Genomic DNA, 20,517 nt, shown 5'->3' on the forward strand with positions numbered 1-20,517 from the left:
GGTGTCACAAGGCAGGTGGGGGTGTCACAGAGCAGGTGGGGTGTGAGAGAGCAGGTGAGGTGTCACAGCGCAGGTGGGGGTGTCACAGAGCAGGTGGGGTGTCACAGAGCAGGTGGGGGGGTCACAGAGCAGATGGGGGGTCACAGAGCTGGTGGAGGGTCACAGGCAGTGGGGGGTCCCAGAGCTGTTGGGGTGTCACAGAACAGGTGGGGGTGTCACAGGCAGGGGGGTGTCCCAGAGCTGTTGGAGTGTCACAGAACAGGTGGGGGTGTCACAGGCAGGGGGGTGTCCCAGAGCTGTTGGGGTGTCACAGAGCAGGTGGGGTGTCACAGAGCAGGTGGGGGTGTCACAGAGCAGATGGGGTGTCACAGAGCTGGTGGAGTGTCACAGGCAGTGGGGTGTCCCAGAGCTGTTGGGGTGTCACAGAGCAGGTGGGGTGTCACAGAGCAGGTGGGGGTGTCAGAGCAAATAGGGTGTCAGAGAGCAGGTGGGGGTGTCACAGAGCAGATGGGGTGTCAGAGCAGGTGGTGTGTCAGAGACAGTGGGATGTCAAAGAGTAGGTGGGGTGTCACACAGCAGGTGGGGTGTCACAGACAGTGGGATGTCACAAACAGTGGGGTGTCACAGAGCAGGTGGGGCGTGACAGACAATGGGGTGTCACAGAGCAGATGGGGTGTCACAGAGCAGGTGGGGTTGTCACAGACAGTGGGATGTCACAGACAGTGGGGTGTCACAGAGCTGGTGGGGGTGTCACAGAGCATGTGGGGTGTCACAGAGCAGGTGGGGTGTCACAGAGCAAGGTGGGGTGTCAGAGACAGTGGGATGTCAAAGTGTAAGTGGGGTGTCACACAGCAGGTGGGGTGTCACAGACAGTGGCGTGTCACAGAGTAGGTGGGGGTGTCAGAGAGCAGGCGGAGTTGTCACAGCAGGTGGGGCTGGGTCAGGAAGCAGAGACCAGGGCCTGGAAACACGCAGCGTCACTGATGGCATGGAAGCTGTGTGAGAGCCTAAGGTGGCCAGGATTCACTGGAAGAGTTGGGAGTGGGGTGGGGTTGGGGACAGAAGTGTCCCCAGACATTGTGGGGACTTGAGTCTCGGGTGAGTCTCCTGCAGCTGGCGGTGAGAGAGCTGGGCTTCCCCAGGAATGTCCCAGGTGTACAAAACCCTCCCTGGCATTCCAGAGGGACTGTTCACCCCTCGGCTTCCTGGCCGGTGGCCGCAGCACCGAATGCTGGGCCGGCAGGAGGGCCAGGCGTGCGGCTGTCCTGGTAGGTGTGACTGCCTCTGGGAAGAGCGGCTCGGAGCGGGGCCAGGCCAGCCGTCCAGGAGGCCCGCTTGCAGCCCTGTGGGCTCTGCCCAGCACAGTCATTTCCTGTGACCTCGGCCCCACTCAGCCTTGGTAGAGCGAGTGGCTCTGTAGAGAGGGGTCTGGGAGCGCCACTATGTTGGGGGCTGGGTTTGCAACCGTGCTTCCCCTGGGGGTGTTCAGGGATTGGGAAGGGGGAGGGCGGGAGCCCCTGTCCTCCGTGCAGGACCGGCCCCGCACAGGCATCCCCTCTAGGGATGGCCCGGCCCTGCGCACTCCCAGGGCTGAGGCCCCCCGGGGCGAGTGAGCCCAGGGGATGAAGACAGTACCCCAGCCCCAGAGGTGAGGCCCGGGCTCCCTGGGGTCTGCCGCCGCCGTGCACTCCTCCCCTTTCTGCCTGTGATGGGCGGGCCACAGCCTGTGTCCCCGTGTGGGACGTGGATGCTCTGAGAGCTGGGCTGAGGACCCCTGGGGCTCCGGCGGGCGGGGGCCCACTCACCTGTCCTCCTGCCGCAGACTGATCCCGCCGCTGAACCAGCTAGAGCTGCTTCGGAACCTCAAGAGCAAATCTGGACTCACCTTCAGGTGAGCGGGGGCGCCTGGGCTGGCGCTCGGGGCACGGCGTCTCGGGGCTTGGCAAGGGGCTGGCAGCGGCAGGATGCTTGCTGGTGGCCGGGCTGCCGTGGGACCCGGTGACGCTGGTGGCTTTCTGCTTTTGCTGACCCCGGTCTCGGCTCCCATCCTGAGGGCGGCTGGGTGCGGGGTGGGCACAGAGAGGGGAGCTCCATGTGGGGCCAGGAGGCTGGTGCTCTGGCCCGAGGCGGGAAGAAGAGTCCAACCGTGCATGTCCCTGGAGCGTCGGGTGGACACACGCGGTGGCACCTGCTGGTTCTCCCAGTCACAGACCCTGCGACTCCTCGAGCGCTTGATGCGGGAGGGGGAGGGGCGTGCGGAGGAGATGGGCTAGGCTGCAGGAGAGGGGAGGGGAGGGTGCCCGCGACCAGGCCTGTTTGCAGACAAGGAAGGGCTCTCAGTGGGCGGAGCGGCCGGAGTGGGTTGAATGGTGCGCCCCCACCTGCCCTGCAAAGACACATCCATGCCCTGGAACCTGTGAATGTGACCTTATCTGGAAAAAGCCTTCGTGGGTGTGACTAAGTGAAGGACCTCAGCTGTCCTGAGCGTCGATTGTGGAGGAGCTTCCTCCACACTTCCTCTCTGAAAGTTCGTGAACGTCGGTGATTCTGATGAAAGCGCGTGTCCATAAACACGGGGCGGTAGCAGCCGCAGCCTCAGAACTTCTCGTGACCCCTTCCGGACTCCCTCGTGGTGGCAGGCCGTTCCTGCCCCTCACACGCAGCCCCCGGCCTGTGGGAGCTTGGGGGGCAGCTGGGCTGTGCACGGGGTCGGCCCGGAGGGCTGCCCGCGAGCAGGCTTGCGCTTCTGTTTGCAGGAAGGAGCCCCAGCCGGAGCCGTCCCCAAGGTCAGTGTCACCTGCTCCCGCTGCCTCGGCACCTGCCCTGTGTCCTTGGGGAGCGCGGGCTGCCTCCGGGCTGTGCATGCTGAGGGTGGCCCCCTGCCTGCTGGTGATGTGGGCCCTTAAATCACGCTTCCTGTGTCCACGCCCCCTCCCAGGCCCCGGGCCTGCTCAGCAGCTGAGGGGCAGCTCCTGCCCTCCCGTGACTGTAGCCCCTCGGACCGGACGCGGGGGGCTTCAGGGGGAGCAGTCCTACCAGCTCCAGCACAGGGCCTGGGCTGTTCTGAGCCGAGGGCGACCCAGGTGGACACTCCCACGGGGTGTCCCCCCGACACTGCAGGTCAGGGTCAGACGGTGGGAGGAGGGGCAGCTTTGAGGAGGGGTCTTCGCATCACCCCTGTCAGGTCTTGGTTTGTGGAAGGTTTCTCGAGGAGTGGGAGAGGGTCCCCTTTGGGGCAGGGTCTCCTGCCCTGCTTCACAAGCCCTCGGTGGGGACCGGCCTCCCCCTCCCTGGGTCTGTCCAGGCCCCCGCGGTTCTGTTTGCTTTAGGCGAGCTCGAGGCTGGGACCCCGAATGGGGACCTGCAGGGATGATTTCTGCTGGAGGCAGAGGAGGGATGACAGCACCCTGCTGTTTTCCTAGCGTTGGGAAAAAAACCCAGATCAGTTCACAACGTTCAAGTTGGTGACCTCCAGCCCGTCCGCGTATCGCTGTGTACCTCTGAGCTCAGGGTCCCCCGGCGCCCTGTCTACACCTGCAGAGGGAGCCCTGTCCCCGAGGCCGCGGGCCAGAGACGCTGCCTGCCCGCATTAGTGCCCTCCTGGATCAAAGGCGGCTCGGCTGGCTGCCCAGCTGGGGAGGCGTTGGGCTGAGCCCACCCTCGGCATTCATCGGAAGGGGGCACGTGTCCCCACCCCCACGTCCCCAAAGGGGGATGTCAGCTGGGGCCTGGGGTCGGCAAGGTCGGCAGCGCTTCTGCCGTGAAGCAGCCCAAAGAGCAGCAGTGGTGAACCCCTCAGACCCGGACCAGAGCGGGTTCAGCCCAGGAAACGACCTCTGTTTTCCTGGGCAGGCTGGGAGCGAGGGGGGCCCGACGCGGGGCTGCGGTCAGGGCGGGCTGGGAGGGTCGTGCAGCAGGGCCTCGCGTGCTTTGTGGGATCCCGTCGGTGCTGCCATCTGCCCCTTCCGTGAGCCCCGGGGCCCTGAGGCCGGGGAGGCGGTGCAGCTGCCCTTGGCGCGGCCAGGGTGGGCGCCTCTCTGGCCCTCAGCGCGGCCCGCCCACCCGCCCGGCCCCTCTGGCCTGACGCGGCTTCCTGTGCTCGTCGCCCTGCTTTTTCTCCTCTCCCGACAATTTTCGTCTCAGCCTCTCTCTCTCTCTCTCTCCTCTCCTGCCCGCCCTCCCCCAATCTGGAAAATCTTGCCTGCCCCCCAAGTGCCTTTAATCATGTCACTGCCCTTCTCGGGCCCCTTTCACGTCTGCTCTGTCTTTGGGGATGAGGTGGCTGACCCTGAAAGCAGGACTCAAGGTGAGGATACGCGGGAGCCCCCCGGCTCTCCGGCACGTTCTGTGGCTCCCCCCGCCCCCCCGCTTCCTGCTCCTCCCTCCCTCCCCTCGTGTCCGTGTGTCCCTGCCTGTGACCCAGCGGCTTCCCCTGGGGGCCCCGGGCCGAGGCCCTGGGACAGAGGCCCTGCCTCTCCTGGATGCACACCTGTTAGCCAGGAAACAGGTGGCATTTCTGTTCCCTGACTGGAGCAGCCGTGAGCCCCTTTGTAGCGCCCAGTGCATAGTAGGTCTGCAGGAAATGAGCCTGCCACAGGACCCACGGCAGGGTGGGCCTGGCCCTGGGCTGCCTGGTGAGGGGACCCTGTCCCGTGAAGCACAGGTGGACGGGGTGGACGCAGGGACCCTCCCTCAGCTGCCGTGAGAGCCCCGGTCCTGGCTCAGGATGGGGGCGCGCCCCGTGGCTGTGTGGGCGTCAGACCAAGGCGTGGGGCTGGGGGCGGGGCAGGCGGGGGTCTCAGGCTGTGCTGCTCTGGGTGTGGCTCTGACCTGCCCTTTGACCCACCCCATTTCTGACTGCCCCCGCCCCTCCCATGCCTGGGGGAGCCCCTGTGCCCCAGCCGCTTTGCCCCTGTCCTGTGGCTCCCCTCTTCGTCGCGGGGGGCAGTGTGCCGTGTTCGGGTGCGTGTCTGTCCAGTCTGGTCTTGGTGAGTGTCCGTGGGCGCCTCTTCCACCCTCTCGAGCCCGGGCCCCCCGGGCTTGCCTGCCGGCAGTTCTGATGGGGTGAAGCTCCACTTGGCTGCTGTGGGCAGGAAACCCCAGCGCCAGCCTGGAACCCAGAGGCAAGGGGCTGGAGTTGGGGCTCCTCGCCCCCTCGAAGCAGAGGGGCAGTGCTCGGGGGGGGGGGGCCAGGCCACCAGCAGCCCACCTCCCCCCGCTCTGTCCCACTCTCAGGCCGCGCTGTCTCATGCAGGAGCCGCTGGCCATGTGAGGCTGTTTAAGTTTTCGTTACAATTAAAGATAGTCACTGCGGTTAGAGAGCCTCTCCCCAGTCTCGTGTGCTTGGGAGCCAGGCATGGGGCGGTCGCCTAGGAAACGGTGGGTTTGGCGGTGCTGGGCTGTGGGCAGGCGAGCACAGCGAAGCTGGTCAAGGTGGGGGCTTGGAAGACCCCGCCCCGCTTGGTCCTCTTTCCCTGGGGAGGAGCCTCCAGGTGGGGCGGGGCGGGGCGGGCCTGGGGACCCCTGCGGGGAGCTGGCCATGGGGATCCAGTCTTTAGGGTCCTTATCTGTCCTACAGGCCCTGGTGGGACTGTGGCTGCCTCGGGGGTGCACTCTGGAAGAGAACATTTGCCCTAAATTTGAGGGGCTCCTGCTGGCGGGGGGTCCAAGTCCTGGGGAGGTCTGCCCCTGTGTGGGTGCGCTCGGTGGACAGCTGGACCCCAGCTCCCTCCACCCGGGGTCGACCTCTAGTTAGTTTTGTTCTACAACCCGAAGTGACTGGGGAGGGTCCCACTGGGGAAGCGCGCACGCTCGCAGGGGACTGCGTGCAGGGCGAGGCCGGGGCGGCCGAGCGAGGGCTCCTTGAGGAGACTTGACCTTGGCTTGCTGGCGTCAGTGGGGAGATCCTTGTCTGGACGCTGCCAGGGGCCGTCGGTGTTTACGTGAACGTGGAGACGCTGAACACGTTTGTGAGTCAAGACCGCTGGCTGCGTCTGGGTTCCTCAGGCACAGAGTTTGAGAACCAGGGTCTCAGAAGCAAAGGTGGGGGCAGAGAGCGAGGCCCCGGGGAAGTGAAGGGTTTCCTGAAGTTCTTGCTGGTTCTTCTCATTTTTGATTACAAGTTTTCAGGTTCTAGCGCAGAGTTGCCTTGGGCCTTTGGGGAGGTTCTTGGGCAGGGTGACCATGGGCAGCGTTTCCTGAAGAGCCGCCCGCAGGTCCGTCTCTGCCCTCAGCACGGGGTGGACTTCACCCAAGGCCCGGCCTTGGCAGCCCTTTCAAGTCCAGGAGCCCCAAGCCCCCTTCTCCTTAGCTCCCCTCCAGGGAGGGGCAGCCACTGCCTTCTGGGTAAACCGAGGCCACTTCTGATCGGGCCGCTGGCTGGGTTGGTTTGTGAAGCCAAACTTGCACGTTTTTCCTCTGAAACGTGAGCTTTCTGGAATCCTGTCCCTCTAGAACCAGCACAGCCTCAGCCCATGTATTATTTTTGTTGTTGTTGGCATGAATATAGCAAAAAAAAAAATAATACATCTTTTGAAAGACGTGGCCCCAAACTGACGCTGGAAGGAAAAGGTATTTTTGGAGGAAAAAACTGGGATTTTTTTTTTTTCTCTCCAAAAATAGGGACTACTTTTTTTCCAGGCCGACGGAGGACTTTATGCGCGGCTCCCTCGTTCTTCTTGCTGAGACGCGAACTCTGTAGCGGGTGCGGCTTGAGCACAGAGCCGCCCCGGGTGGTTGGTGCCTCGTGTCCCTGCGCCTCCTGCCCGCGCGCCCGGCCCAGGCTCCCTCTGGTCGCGTTGGGTCGCCGGCGCCCCCTGGACTAACTGTCCTCTCCTCATTTCCAGTAAAGGCAGACGGTGCACAGAGTCCCTGTGTGGATGCTGCCCAGGACACGCTAGGTACCTCAGACACGTCGCTCGGACGACCATTGCTGCACGGCTCTTGTCCCCCTCCCGCTCCAAGCACTTTGCTTATTAGAGGTTCTAGATGCGCCAGGGAGAGGCTGCCGCCCGCCCGGCCCCCCAGGCCCCGATTCTGATTGGCAGCTCGCCTCCCGGCCCCTTGGTGGAGCCCTAGGCCCCCTCTGGCTCCAGACGACCGACCGCCTGGGTGATGGTGGCTGTGGAGCTGTAACCCCTTTCCTTCTCCCCATGCCAAACGATGCCGTGCTCCAAGCAGGAGGGGGGCCGGCCAGGGGCTCTGAAAACCAGAAAGGGCGCCTTCAGGGGCCTGACTGCTCTCCCGCGAGCCTTTTTTCCATGGCTCGTCCATCTAGCACCTCTACTACGCACGGGAGGGCCGCTGCCCTCAACCCGGAGCCTGCCCGCCCGCCCGCCGGGAGGCAGCTCTGTCGCGTGTGTGCCCGCTCCCCGCGGTCCTGGCACACCAGACACACCGGAAAGCCAGAGGTCCATGGCTCCCCCTCCCACGTGCAGGCCTGGTTTAGGGCAGGCTGGAAACGGGTCGGTGAAAGGCCGCCCGATCTCTGCCCCACGGGCTCCCTGACTGCCGGCACGTCTCCTCTCTCTGTCCCCTATCTGCTCTCGGGGGTGTGGAAGCGTCTGTCCTCCTGCTTGCTCTGGGCCCCTCCTGCCCGCCCCTCCCTGCCCCGTGCGGCCCTGCAGGTGCATTCACCGGTCATCGTGTGCATGTGGTCCGTGATGGCCCCGGAAGCAGGGTGCCGAGCGGCGGGCATGGGGAGGGGCCGGGCAGCAGGGTCGGGGCTCCAGGGCGGCGGCATGCTTGCACATCTGCATCCGTGCATGCTCTGAATCCTTCTCGCCCTCGAGAGGGGCCCGGAGGGTCGCCTGCCCCCACCTGCCCGTGCTGCCTGTGTGTTCCTGACGTAAGGCACCGTGGGGGAGGCTCTTGCAGCCCCAGGAGGGGAGATCTGGGGCCCCGGCAGAAGCTGTCCTGCTTGCCCAGAGCTGGCGTCCAGGGTGCTTCTGGCCACAGGCTGGCCGGTCGGGTCGGGGGCTGTGATCAGGCTGCTTGGGAACCAGAAAGGCCAGAGGTGCCCGTAGCTGGGCCAGGAGTCCAGGCCTCACTTGGCCCTGCTGTGTGCGTCTCACGGACGTCACTTCGTCCCCCCCCCCCCCCCCCCCATGGGAGCCAGGCGGCTCTCTCTGGATGCCGGCTCCCTCCCCGCTGAGCGGGCCCGGCCGCTGTGCAGACCAGGGTGCAGCTGAGCTCAGCGGGGCCCCCGCTCGACTGTCCCTGTTGATGGCTGGCGCCACTTGTTGGGAACTTTGCCCTGGGGAGGGTAGCAGGCAGGGGAGGGGGAGGAGAGGCTGGGCCTCGCTTTCTCCCCAGACCCTCCTGAGCTTGGGCCTGGCCCCGTGTCAGTGCCCCTCACTTGGAGGGTGGGCTGGCCCGTGCTCTTTCCTCGGGGCGGGCTGCCGGAGCCCCGTCCCGCGCATGCTTCTGTCCTTGGCTTGTGAGGTGACGGAGGGTCTCTCTCGACACCTGCAGGACCGTCGGCGTTCGGGCACCTGGAGTTGAGGCGGGCCTGGGGTGGCTGGGGGCTGCGTGCCTGTGAGCCCTGAGCTGTGATGACCGTGGAAGTCCAGACAGCCACCCGTGGCCTCCTCCAGCAGGGCACCCCTCCCCGGTCTGAGCAGTCTGAGAGCCAGGGGCGGCAGGGCCAGGCCAAGGCCAGGGAAGGCTCCTTCCTGGGGCTCTGTCATCGCGGTCAGCCGCGTGGGCCCAAGTTCTGGGGGCCCCTGTGGTGCACGGGCCAGCAGGCCCGGCAGGGGTCCCCAGCAGTCCTGGCTCGGTGGGGCCCTCGTTTCACGGTCTCCCTGGACCAGCTGGTGGCCTCCTTCGGGAACAAAGGAAGGACAGGGTTATCTTCGTAGCAGCCTCCATAGCCTGGCTCTGCTACCTCTCGGTCCCCGCCCCTGTCTGGGCCTCGTGCCGGGCACAGCAGTTACGGGCTTGCAGACACCCCGGCTCCTGTGTTCATGGGGTCTCTGGAGGAGCCACCCCGCTGAGTGGGCTCCATGCCTCGGGCCTGAGAACTAGCACAGACGGTCTTGGCTGCCTGGGGGCTGGTGGGCAGGGGCAGGGGCACCGGCCTGGACCACAGTGTGCGGGCTGGCTGGACCAGGCCACGGGCTGCTTCTTGTCCATGGTGGGTCATTTCTGCGCCGTCTGACGACGTGTCTCTGCTGTGGGTCCCCTTCGGGCCGATGGAAGCAGCTGACCTGGGCCATCTGCGGTGGGGCTGGCGCTGTCTGAGGGATTAGCTGGTGGTGGGAGCTTCCCAGCGACAGCAGAGGCCCTGCCAGACACCCATGCGGGCTGGTCCCAGGCCCCAGGGCGGCGCAGAGCCCCCTCGGGAGGTTCTGAGTGTGGCCCCTGAGTGTGGTGGCGTGAGTGGGTTCATGGGGGCCTCACTCTCCTCCTGGGCAGATGGTGGAAACTGTCCACGGGAGGAAATGAGTGGCCGCCTGGCCCCGGGCCTGACCTCACCCTGACCAGAGACCACCCTTGTCTCCTGCCTGCTGCCTGGAGGGTGTTAGAACCAACAAACGTGGGGTGTCAGACCCGTCTCCATGGTTACCAAGAGACGGGGGCAACGAGGCCCAAAGACCCTCACAGGGCTGTGGCTGTACGGCCGTGGTCGCCCCCTGTCTGCGGCCTCGGGCCGGGGCTCGGCCGGCGCCCGTAGCATCCCTCCGGAAGTGTGGACGTTCCGTTCCTGGCCGTGTCCTGGTGGGGGGTGGAGCCTGTGCGCCCTGGGTGGAGGGGAGGTGGGCAGACCCTGGCCCTCGTGCTGCTCTCCATGCTCCCCGCCCCCCGACCTGTTTCGCCAGGCAAGCTCCCTGGGGTTCGGCCGAGGGGCCCGGGGGCCAGCTGCAGACCTCACCCTCCTGACCTGGGGCAGTTATGGGGGTGGAGGGCAGGCACGGTAACTGCTGGAGTGGCCGGGGGCCCTCAGGAGGTGCCCAGGGAAGAGCTGTCATTGCCCAGGGCATTTGAAGAGGGAGCCCTGGTTGACAGTGTGGCGAGGTCTCAGGCACCTTTTTTTTTTTTTTTTTTTTGCGGTACGCGGGCCTCTCACTGTTGTGGCCCCTCCCGCTGTGGAGCACAGGCTCCGGACGTGCAGGCCCAGCGGCCATGGCTCACGGGCCCAGCCGCTCCGCGGCTTGAGGGATCCTCCCGGACCAGGGCACGAACACTTGTCCCCTGCATCGGTAGGCGGGCTCTCAACCACTGCGCCACCAGGGAAGCCCTCAGGCACCTTTTGGCGGTAGCTGAAGGTGATTTCAGAGTCCACTGACCACTCCCCGGCCAGGCTGAGTGCTGAGCGGGCCCCGGAGAGCCTGTGGTGGAGCTGACCTGTCCCCGCTCGCCCTAGCGACCCTCCCGCCCCGGCCCGTGCTCCATCCCACGGCCAGGGCACCCCGTCCACCCACCAGGAGCCAGCGGGAGCGAGTGTTCTTTGCAGAGTGACCTCTCTTGCTGTCTTTCTGTGTGTCTGTCCGTCTGTCGGTTCTCGCGGGAGCAGTCAGAAGGTCAGTTTGAAAGACCGTGTCTTCTCCAGCCCCCGCGGCGTGGCTGCCAAGGGCAAGGGGTCCCCTCAGGCCCAGACCGTCCGGCGGTCGCCCAGCGCCGACCAGAGCCTGGAGGACAGCCCAAGCAAGGTGCCCAAGAGCTGGAGCTTCGGAGAGCGCGGCCGCGCGCGGCAGGCCTTCCGCGCCAGGGGCGCTGCTTCCCGGCAGAACTCGGAAGGTAGGTCGGGCAGCCCTCGAGTTGGGGTTTGTTGTCCTGGAGCTCCATGCGATGGGGCCACACGGGCTTGTCCTCTTGCGTCGGGCTCTGCTCCCAGAGCTCTGTGTTTGCCAGGCCCACCCGTGGAGCTGGTGCCGGCGCGTCACTGCTTTTACGGCTGACGTTCCCCGAGTACTCTGTGTGGACGTATCCCACTTTGTCCTTCTGTCTGTGCACAGGGGTGCCCTCTTACACCCTTGTGGTGGCTGCTCCCTGAGGAGCACAGTGGAGGGAAGCAGGCTGGAAAAGCAGGACGGGGGCGGGCTGGAGTGTGGGTGTGCCCGGCGGAGGCCCCCTCGGACACGCGTGCGCTGCGGGGCCGGAACACTAGCTCCCTCCATCCCGGGGGTGGCCCAGCCCCTCACGGGCTGTGTCCTTCCACCCAGAAGCAAGTCTCCCAGGGGAGGACATTGTGGACGACAACAAGAGCTGCAACTGCGAGTTTGTGACGGAGGATCTGACCCCGGGCCTCAAAGTCAGCATCAGGGCCGTGTGGTGAGGACCCGGCGGGCTCCCTCGCAGAGTCGTCCACAGACGCGGGGCCTTGGGGGGCTGGTGTGAGGGCCTGCGCTCGGGAGGGATGCCTCGCGGCCGACACCCCTTCAGTCTGGCCCCCGCGGCTCACGAGGCACTCGCCGTCCCGGCCATCGCCTGCGTCCCAGGTGCCAGGTGCCCAAGGCTGCTAGTAGACGGCTGGGAGCTGCCGCGGCACAGGGGTTTCTGGGTGGACACGGGTCCTCCGCGCAGAGGGGCCCAAGTGTGGCTGGGGTACGAGACAGGTGGGTGGCCCAGATGACAGGGCCGAGTCATCTAGCAGACATTCTCGGAGATGCTGGGCGGGCCAAGGCGGGTGGACGCTGGGGGGCTGCCTTCGGTGGTCTCTGCCCAGGGCTCACAGCCTGCCGACCACCCCCTCCAGCGTCATGCGGTTCCTGGTGTCCAAGCGCAAGTTCAAGGAGAGCCTACGGCCCTACGACGTGATGGACGTGATTGAGCAGTACTCGGCTGGCCACCTGGACATGCTATCCCGCATCAAAAACCTGCAGTCCAGGCAAGAGCGCCTCCCCTGCCTGCCTGGCCCCGGGGGCGTGGAGCGGGGTCCTCCGGCCAAAGCCGGGTGGGGTCAGGGGCAGGGGCGCGGCTCAGCTGCACACGCCTGCCAGAGGCGGGGCGACGCGCTCTGGGCGCAGCGGCCGGCCCTGCCAGCTGCCACATCTGGGCCCCTCCTCTCCGGCCCCGCGTGGGCTTTCTCCCGTGCCCTGGTGTGGTCTGTTTTTAACCTTTCTGTTGTCTCTCTCCTCTCCTGCCCGTGCCGCGATGGGCGAGCGTGTGTCGTGCGTGAACGCACGTGTCCAGGCCCCGGGTGCACGTGTGCGTGCACGTGTGTGTACAAGTGCATGCACGCGCATGTGTCTGCGTGCTGTGCCACGTGTGTCGTGTGTCCACGCACGCATGTTGCCCACGTGTGCCCGTGTGTGTGGGGGAGGGGAGTTAGTTCTGTTGAGAGGTGAAGGTGCAGGTTTCCGTGGGCCCTTCAGGCAGCAGCTAGGCCACGTGGCACCTCTTCCTCCAGAACGGAGGGCTGGTCGCCCCTCCCCAGCGCACAGACGGATTCCCACGGCCGGAGCAGGCGGTGGGGCTGGACACGTGCCTGGTGGGCCGCAGCCGGGCACACGCGGGCGCTGCCATCTCTGGCCCATGTGAGCACCGGCTTGCTCACCCCAGGAGTCAGCTGCACACACGTGTATACAGACACAGCAAGGACCCAGGACGTGCACACACAGACCCGTGTCCACTCCCACGTGCCCACGTGTGTACGCGCATAGCCATGCTCTAAGCCTGTGCTCACACGTGTGTCCTATAGGACCGACACACACACACCGAGCACGCGTGTGCTCGCAGGCGCGCACCGTCCACACGCAGACGAGCGGGCGCACACGCGTGTGTCTGGTGCCTGGGAGGAGGCCCGTGGCTGTCGTGGGTCTCTCCTGGAATGGACCCCGCCTTCCTGCCGGTCAGGCCCCTCTTGGGGTCCCTCCAGTGAGGTGGCTGCCGGTTCTCTGGCCCTGAAGCCCAGGCCCTGGCCGTGGGGGGTCTGGGTCGTTGGGGCAGTCCTGGGGGTCAGCCCAGATCCCAGCCCCGTGGCAGGTGGCGTCTCCCCGCCCTGCTCAGGCCCCTCTGGGCCTCCGGCCGCTCCCGTGGGGTGAGGCCAGGGCACGACCCCTCCCTGTCCCCAGGCTCAGGCCGGGAGGCCATCTGCTCAGCGGCCTCCTTGAGCGTCGGGTAGACCTGTGTGTCTGCGGGAACACGCGTGCAGTTGTGCACGTGTAAGTAATGTGCGAGGGCGTGCACGTGTCCACGTGTGTGTGCGGGTGTGAGCACACGCGTGTGCATGAGAGGCCACCCTGGCTCTTGACGGCCGGCCCGCCGCCACTCATGGTAGCAGTTTTTTTTCACGAGGCTCTTCTGTCCTAGGCCGTCCCCTCTCCCTCCCCTTCTGTCTGGAAAACAGACCCCCGCAGGAACCAGATGTCTGTCGCTTGCTGGCAGGGCCTTGGTGTCTTTCCCGGGGCCCTTTGGCACTTTGCTGCCAGCTGCCAGTGTCCTTGGACGTGCACCCTTGCCCGGGCAGACGGCGCGCCGCGAGCTCGTGGCCTCACCCAGTGCTCGCTTGACCGCATCTGGGGTCACGGGAGCGCAGTGTCCCTGCGTCCCGTTTGTAAGAAAGGTCACGGCTGCTCTCAGCGGGTCATTCGTTCTGTCTCTGCAAGTTTCCGGCTGCCTCCCCTTTCATGTTGCTTCACGATGCATTTTCCTGGTGTCTCTTTTCTTGTTTACTCGCCAGGATAGATATGATTGTGGGCCCCCCACCCCCTTCAACTCCCCGGCACAAGAAGTACCCCACCAAAGGACCCACGGCCCCTCCGAGAGAGTCACCCCAGTACTCACCTAGGTCAGGATGCCGAGCCTCCCGCTTGTCTCTGTGGAATGGCCAGCCCCCTTCGCTCCAGCCACATGACGGCAGCACCTGCTCTGCTCGACGGGACGGAGGGGCTGTTTCTCTGTCCCTGACAAAACGACGTCCTCTGCAGGCCCTGGCGGGCTGGGTTGGGGTGCCCTTGAGCTGCTCCTCTTGGCGGGGTCCTGGGGAGGCTGTCTGGGGGGCTCCTTTCCACCGACCCCTGTGTGGCATCCGCTGGGGGTGGGGGCTCCCTGGGCAGAAGAGGGCGGCAGCCCCCCAAGGATCAGGTGCATTTAGACGTGGGGCCCTGCCCCAGCACCGCCTCAGAGCCCTGCCACCACCTGCCGGTGGGTCGACCTGGGCTGCCGTGTGGACTGAGCAGGTCCTGGCGGGAGCCCAGCTCCTGGGGAGTCCCCAGAGCTTTGGGGGCTCTATTTCCGGTTTTCACCATGGTCAGAGTTATTGAAGAAGACGATCCCAGCCGGTGGGCAGAGTGGGGGGCAGGCAGTGAGGCGGTGAGCCAGCAGAAGCAGGCTGGTTGGTGAGGAATTCAGACTCCCCCAGAGCATGGAGATGATGGCTGCGACCCGCCCCCCAGCAGGTCTGGGAGAGCAGAGCCCAGGGCAAGGATGTGGGGTGAGGGCGGACACGCCCGGCCGAGTAGGCAGAGGGGCCCAGGGGCGTCCCGGAGGCCGGCAGGGATGCTGGCAGCTGGGCCATTGGAGTGACTGGGGGCGCCCGACCCTTGTGTGCCCAGGTTTCTGTGCGTGAGGCCGAGGGTCAGTGTGTGCTGGGCATCTCAGCCTGGCGGCTCTCCCACGAGAAAGGAATTTCCTGGGGAGCAGGCCTGACCCCAGGCAGCCCAGACAGTGTTTGCCGCGTCCCCCGCTCTGCCCGTGTCCTCCAGCCCCAAGGAAGCTGTACCCTGAGACAGAAGCCCACCCTCCCGGGCATTGCTGCAGGTCACAGGGGCTGGGCGTTCAGAGCCACGGGCTGGGAAGGCCCTGCCAGCCCTTAGAGCCCCGCAGGCCTCCCGGACCACTGCAGACAGATGCCCACAGAGGAGCCAGAAGGACGGGTTGAGCCCGAGGCCCAGGGGAGGGGGTGGCACAGGCTCCACGGAAGACCCGCCGGGGGCAGCTCCAGGCTGACCCTGGGCCAAGGCTCCCAGGGGAGAGGCCGGGAGGGCGGCCCGTCATGTGGCAGGGGTGAAGGCGCTGAGCGCCTGTGCCTGGACTGTGTGGACGCGTGGAGCGCCAGACAACCCTCCTCCCGCTCTGTCCCCACTGGCGTCTGCTGGGAGCCCGAGGGCCCCACGTCCGCCCTGCCACCGCATGATCGAGCATGACACCCCGCGGAGCATGAGAGGCTGCCCCGCGGCCGACGCGAAGCCTAATCCCCGCCTGCTTTCTGCGACAGCAAGGACAGAGCGCCCTGAGCCCCGACAGGCAGTTAGGGCCGTGCTGTGGGCGAGGACGGCAGCCGAGCAGGCTGGCAGCTCCCGTGACGCTGCTTGCGGAGTAGGAGCTGGCGCCCCTCCCCACTCGGGAGCTTGGGTGGCGCACTTCGTGCATGAGGCTCCAGAGAAGCGGCGGGGCTGTGTGGCCTGCGCCTGGGTGGCTGTCCCGCCCAGCTGCACCCTGGCCCTGGTGCATTTGCCCAGCGTCCACGTGGCTGCACTTCTGGGGCTCAGGGTGTCGGGATCCCACCCTGCCACTCCCAAGGTCCCTTCCGAGCCCCTTAGTGGCCCTTCCCGTTCAGCACAGGGGACAGGGGACGCCGCATGGGTCAAGCAGAAGGCCCCCTCCCTGAAGGAGGCCTCCTTCCCCTCTTGTTGGCATTCGTGACTGATGGCCTCGTTTGGGGTCACCTCAGCTGCGTCCTGCTTCTCCCACATGCGTGCGCACACACAGGCCCACGCACTCTCACACAAGTGCACGCACAGGCATGCACGGACCCCCTCTCCGGTTGCCAGTGGCTCTGTCTGTCCCCTCCTCTGGTTGTGCGTTGGTGGTTTCCTGTGTTGGTCTGCGTCCCCTCCCCCGTCCGGCGCATGGCGCGAAGTCCTCACGCCCCCCCTGCTTCTGTGGTTCCCGCTGCAGACGTTTAACTCCGTCCCCTCCAGACCCCGGGTGGGCAGGGGCCTCGGCGGCACGTTATCCAGGAGCAGAGCTCGGGGGTGGGGGCGGGGGAGCCGAGGGGTGCTTGGCCCCAACTCCCTTCTCTTTACCCCTTGCTAATGTGCCAGCCCCACTGGAATGGAACGGTTGGGGGACAGGCCCCGAGGGCAGCGGAGGGCAGGACGAGGGCCAGGCGCCCGGGGTCCATCTGTCCTGGTTCCTCGCTGCCCCCCGGTCGGCTCTGGATTCAGCCCGGAGCCTGGATCTGGTGGCTGCGGCCTGGCCCAGGAGGAGAGGGCCGCGGGCTCCGCCGCTTCCACCTGAACTCACGCTGGGGACGGGGTCTCTTCCCGGCAGAGTGGACCAAATCGTGGGGCGTGGCCCGGCCATAGCAGACAAAGACCGAGGCAAGGGCCCGGCTGAGGCAGAGCTGCCCGAGGACCCCAGCATGATGGGACGGCTGGGGAAGGTGGAGAAGCAGGTGGGAGAGTCTGGGGGTCCTGGGGTGTCAGCACAGACGCTGCGGGGGAGAGCTCAAGCTTTGGGGGGAGGGAGGGCTGCTGTGTTTGGACCCTGGGCCCCCAGGAGCACCCCCCGGGCCTGGGGCACTTCCCTGACGGGAGCTGAGAAAGGGAATGGCCAGTTCTTGCCCTCTGTAGAGTTTGCTCTGAGGGGTGAACCCACAGCGGACACAGGGCGGCCCAGACAAGCAGGAGGGTCCGTGTTTGAAGTCCTGAGGCCACATACACTGACGGGTGGGGTCAGAGGCTGAGCTGCTGTGGGGGGTCTGCCCTCCATTGCCTCTGCACCTCTGTGGGAAACATCCTGGCCCCCCCCCCCTTCTGGGGAGCAGCCCAGTTCCCCCCCCTCCGGAGAGCAGCCCAGTTTCCCACCCCCGGGGAGCAGCAGGGCCCCCCCCGGGGAGCAGCCCAGCATGGCCTAGCAGCCCCTCCTGCAGGTCCTGTCCATGGAGAAGAAGCTGGATTTCCTGGTGAACATCTACACGCAGCGCATGGGCGTCCCCCCGACGGAGACCGAGGCCTACTTCGGGGCCAAGGAGCCAGAGCCGGCGCCGCCATACCACAGCCCCGAGGACAGCCGGGACCACGGCGGCAGGAACGGCTGCATCATCAAGCTCATCGGCTCCACCAGCGCCACGGGCCCGAAGAACTTCTCGGCACCCCCAGCCGCGCCCCCCGCCCCGTGCCCGCCCTCCACCTCGTGGCAGCAGCAGTGCCACCCGCGCCAGGGCCACGGCACCTCACCCGTGGGGGACCGCGGCTCGCTGGTGCGCATCCCGCCGCCACCCGCCCACGAGCGGTCCCTGTCCGCCTACAGCGGGGGCCACCGGGCCAGCACGGAGCTCCTGAGGTCGGAGGACGGCCCGGCCTGCAGGCCCCACGAGGGCGCCCTGCGGGACAGCGACACGTCCATCTCCATCCCGTCCGTAGACCACGAGGAGCTGGAACGCTCCTTCAGCGGCTTCAGCATCTCCCAGTCCAAGGAGAACCTGGACGCCCTCAACAGCTGCTACGCCGCCGCGCCGTGCGCCACAGTCAGGCCCTACATCGCGGAGGGCGAGTCGGACACGGACTCGGACCTCTGCACCCCCTGCGGGCCCCCACCGCGCTCGGCCACGGGCGAGGGCCCCTTCGGCGACGTGGGCTGGGCCGGGCCACGGAAGTGAGGCCGCCCGCCGGCCTGCCCCTGACTCCTGGCCTCCCGGGCTCGAGGCGGACCCTCTGGGGCCCTTTGCGTAGAGCAGCGCAGCGCGGGTGCCCGTGCGGGGTGCTGGGCAGGCGCGGCCCTTGGTCTCGCACTGAAGGTCGGCAGAAATTCTTCTCCAGCGAGGGGCAGCCCGGCTGGCAGACTCTGCAGACCGCTGGCCTGGGCGTGACAGAGGCCAGGGTCAAGGCTGAGGACGGGTCCCTGGCGGCTGGGTCGAGGCGTGGGCTGGGAGCGGGGCCGGGTGAGGGTGGCAGCGAGGGGCAGGCCTGTCTTGTGAGGATCGGTGGCCCTGAGGCCTGGGTGGGCGGTGGCTGGCCCCTCGGGCGTGGCTTGTCTCCGCCCCCCCTTCCTGTCCTGCCCCATCTGTCTTGGGTGCCTACCCAGAGCTTCTGGTCAGTGTCGCCCTCCTTCCCATGGGTTCTGAGTGTCCTGTGATGGGAGTCGGCCCCAAGTCCAATACCCTGGCCTGCAGGGGGCAGGGTGGCGAGGCTTGGGACCACCCCAGAGCAGAGCAACCCTCAGACCTCCTGAACCTGGCTCTTGTGGGGAGGGGCCCGCTCCACGGCTCCTGGAAGGGGGCTCCTGGGGGCTCCCTTCCGGATGTGGAAGATGGTGGGTGTGCCCCCGTGTCCTCTCCCCTCTGCCCTGGCCGGGTGCTGGTCACCAGGCTGTGGCCAGCACTGCTATATGGACCTGCCTGTGGGGAGAGGTGCTGGGAGGCTGGGGCACTGCCCCACACTGGGCTTGTGCTCTGGGGTCCTGGGCCGGGCTGGTTGTGGTGAGCAGATGTGCACGCTGTCCTCCCCTGGGCACCCTGCCTCGCCCGTCTCCCATCAGCCCCTGCCGGGGCCCGGGCTGGACAGTGCCGCAGCCATCGGGGAAATCTTCAGTAGGGCGACCCCCGCCGTCCAGAGGCAAAGGCAGCTCTGTCTTGTAGGCGTCTCTCCTGTCCCCGCGGAGCTGGCCGTCCCCCACCTGCTCTCCTCCACTGACCGGCCCCTTGGCTGTGACCTCTTGCTGTCTTGGAGTCAGAGATGCCCATCCCCACCCTGTATCCTGGGAAGCAGTGGCCCCCATCATTCCTATCCCGGGCACCTGGGTCTGTGGGGCAGCAGCTTTGAGCTGGGATTCCAGCCCCAGGAGACGGAGTGGACCCTGTCCTGGGCCCCCAGCTGTCAGTGCGCGTTTGGGCATTTGGGGTGACAGGACAGCAAGCCTGGGCCCCTAGCGCCCTCTGAGGCAGTGACCTAAGCCCACCGCATAGCGGCTTCCCCCAGAACACACGGTTCAGGGAGAGCCTCGCTGTCTCCTCAGGGTGCTTGTGTCCATCCTGGTCAGTGAGGGGATCCGCTTGCTCTCTGGGAAGGCCTTTGAAAGCAACAACGTGTGCCCCTGGCTGTCAGGGTCCTGACGCTCTGAGATCTCTGGGGAGCAGTGTCTGCAGTAGCCTCTGTGCACGGCCCCCGCCCTCGCCAGGACACCAGGGTCCCACCCGTGTGCACCTCTCTGCTGGGGCTGCTGGCCAGGTGGCTGGAGGGTGGGCTGCGCCTCGTGCAGGAGGATCCAGGCTCGGAGTCGGAAACCGGTGTGTGCTCAGGGCTGCAGCAGGGGATACCCCTCTCTTCCAGCCTCCCGGGAGGGGTGGTCGTGGAACCTTCCATGTGGCCCCACTGGCCCCCTCCGCCTGGCGTGTCTGCTCTGTGCCCCCTCTCTTGTTCTCAAAGGCAGTGTTTGAGAAAAGCCCCTCCCAGTGTGGTACTCGGTGTGGCTGGCGTGAAGGGTTCCCGGCAAGTGGCCGCTCCTCTGCGTGAGGTCTGAGCCCCCCTTCGCCCCCCTGCCGTGGGAGAGGGAGGCCCCAGCTGCAGGCCCCTGGGCCAAGCACGTCCACATCTTGCCCAGCCCAGCCCCTGCTCTCTGGCCCTGGGAGAGTCGGGTTCAGGCCGCCAGCAGCAGGGACCCTCCCCTGTTGGATCTCGGTGGCCGGGGGTGCTCGGCCCTACTGGGAGGGGCCCTTGGCCACTGGAGAGAGTTTTGTGTCCTGTCCCACACGCTCCCTGTGCCGTGGGCCCCTGGTGACGGGAGGTGCCGTCCCAGACATACCTCTTGTCCCCAGAGCTGCCGAGCCGGACGCAGGCACCGAGGCCACTGCTGGGAGGGTCTCCGAGGTTGCAGCAGGAGGGGTTGAGGCTAGACTGTCAGACGTGCTGCACTTAGCGAGGGGGCTGTGATGTCTCCTCTGTGAAATCGCGGCCCCTTGGAAGACAGGAGACCCATGTCTCTGCTTGAGGGACGGTTTGGGGGGCAGTTTTGGGAGATGATGGAGTAGAGGCTCCTTCTCAGGGGCCCCCAGACCCCGGCCCAAGCAGTGCGTGATCCTCCCAGCGTCCATCCACTGCCCCGGGGTCCCCACCTTCAAGAAGTGTAGAAGGAAAGAGGCCGGGCGCTTTGGGAAGTCGGCGTGCTTCTTGGGCGCGCGTGTGACTGCCGAGGACCCGCCCTGCTCCTCAGCAGGTGTGGCGAACGTTTCCCAGGACAAGCATTTTAGTTACTAGAGCACGCGCCGCCCCCCAGCCCCTGACACACGCCTGTGCTGACACTCACGCCTGTGAACGTGCAGCACACACACACGCACACATAACACATGCCGGCACAGAGCCATGCACACGCGTTCTCACCCCCCCGCCGCACGTGCACACCCCACGCACGCACTCACACACCCACGTGTGCAGACACGCACGCACGCTCACACACCCACGTGCGCAGACACCTCGTCTGGCTCTGTGGCTCTGCCTGCTTTAAGCCAGAGGAATTAACGACTCTGGAGCTGCAGACAGTCCTGGGACGTTGTTCCCTGGGTCGCGGTTCCAGCTGTCCCAGGCCTCCGGGCAGCACCGGACACGGTCCACTGGAGCCCATCCAGGTTCCCCCCCC

At 66.6% G+C, this 20,517-nt stretch overlaps 1 protein-coding gene across 4 annotated transcripts in view; it reads left to right on the forward strand.

Annotated features, from left to right (window-relative positions):
* KCNQ2 (potassium voltage-gated channel subfamily Q member 2) overlaps positions 1-17,545 on the forward strand; it is a 50,655-nt gene extending 33,110 nt beyond the window's left edge. For 2 of the 4 annotated variants that reach the window (XM_024750326.1, XM_024750327.1), the window contains 7 exons: positions 1,823-1,891; positions 2,757-2,786; positions 10,514-10,737; positions 11,163-11,271; positions 11,696-11,827; positions 16,216-16,339; positions 16,817-17,545. In XM_024750326.1, coding sequence (XP_024606094.1) covers positions 1,823-1,891; positions 2,757-2,786; positions 10,514-10,737; positions 11,163-11,271; positions 11,696-11,827; positions 16,216-16,339; positions 16,817-17,545 — 1,417 coding nt within the window. Of the gene's footprint in view, positions 1-1,822; positions 1,892-2,756; positions 2,787-6,845; positions 6,900-10,513; positions 10,738-11,162; positions 11,272-11,695; positions 11,828-16,215; positions 16,340-16,816 lie in introns of all 4 variants that reach the window. The other 2 variants (XM_024750325.1, XM_024750328.1) reach the window with 2 other exon arrangements.
* Positions 17,546-20,517: the final 2,972 nt, after the last annotated feature.

This window comes from Neophocaena asiaeorientalis, unplaced genomic scaffold, assembly GCF_003031525.2.
Source record: "Neophocaena asiaeorientalis asiaeorientalis breed wild unplaced genomic scaffold, Neophocaena_asiaeorientalis_V1.1 scaffold606, whole genome shotgun sequence".
Classification (NCBI taxonomy): Eukaryota; Metazoa; Chordata; class Mammalia; order Artiodactyla; family Phocoenidae; genus Neophocaena; species Neophocaena asiaeorientalis.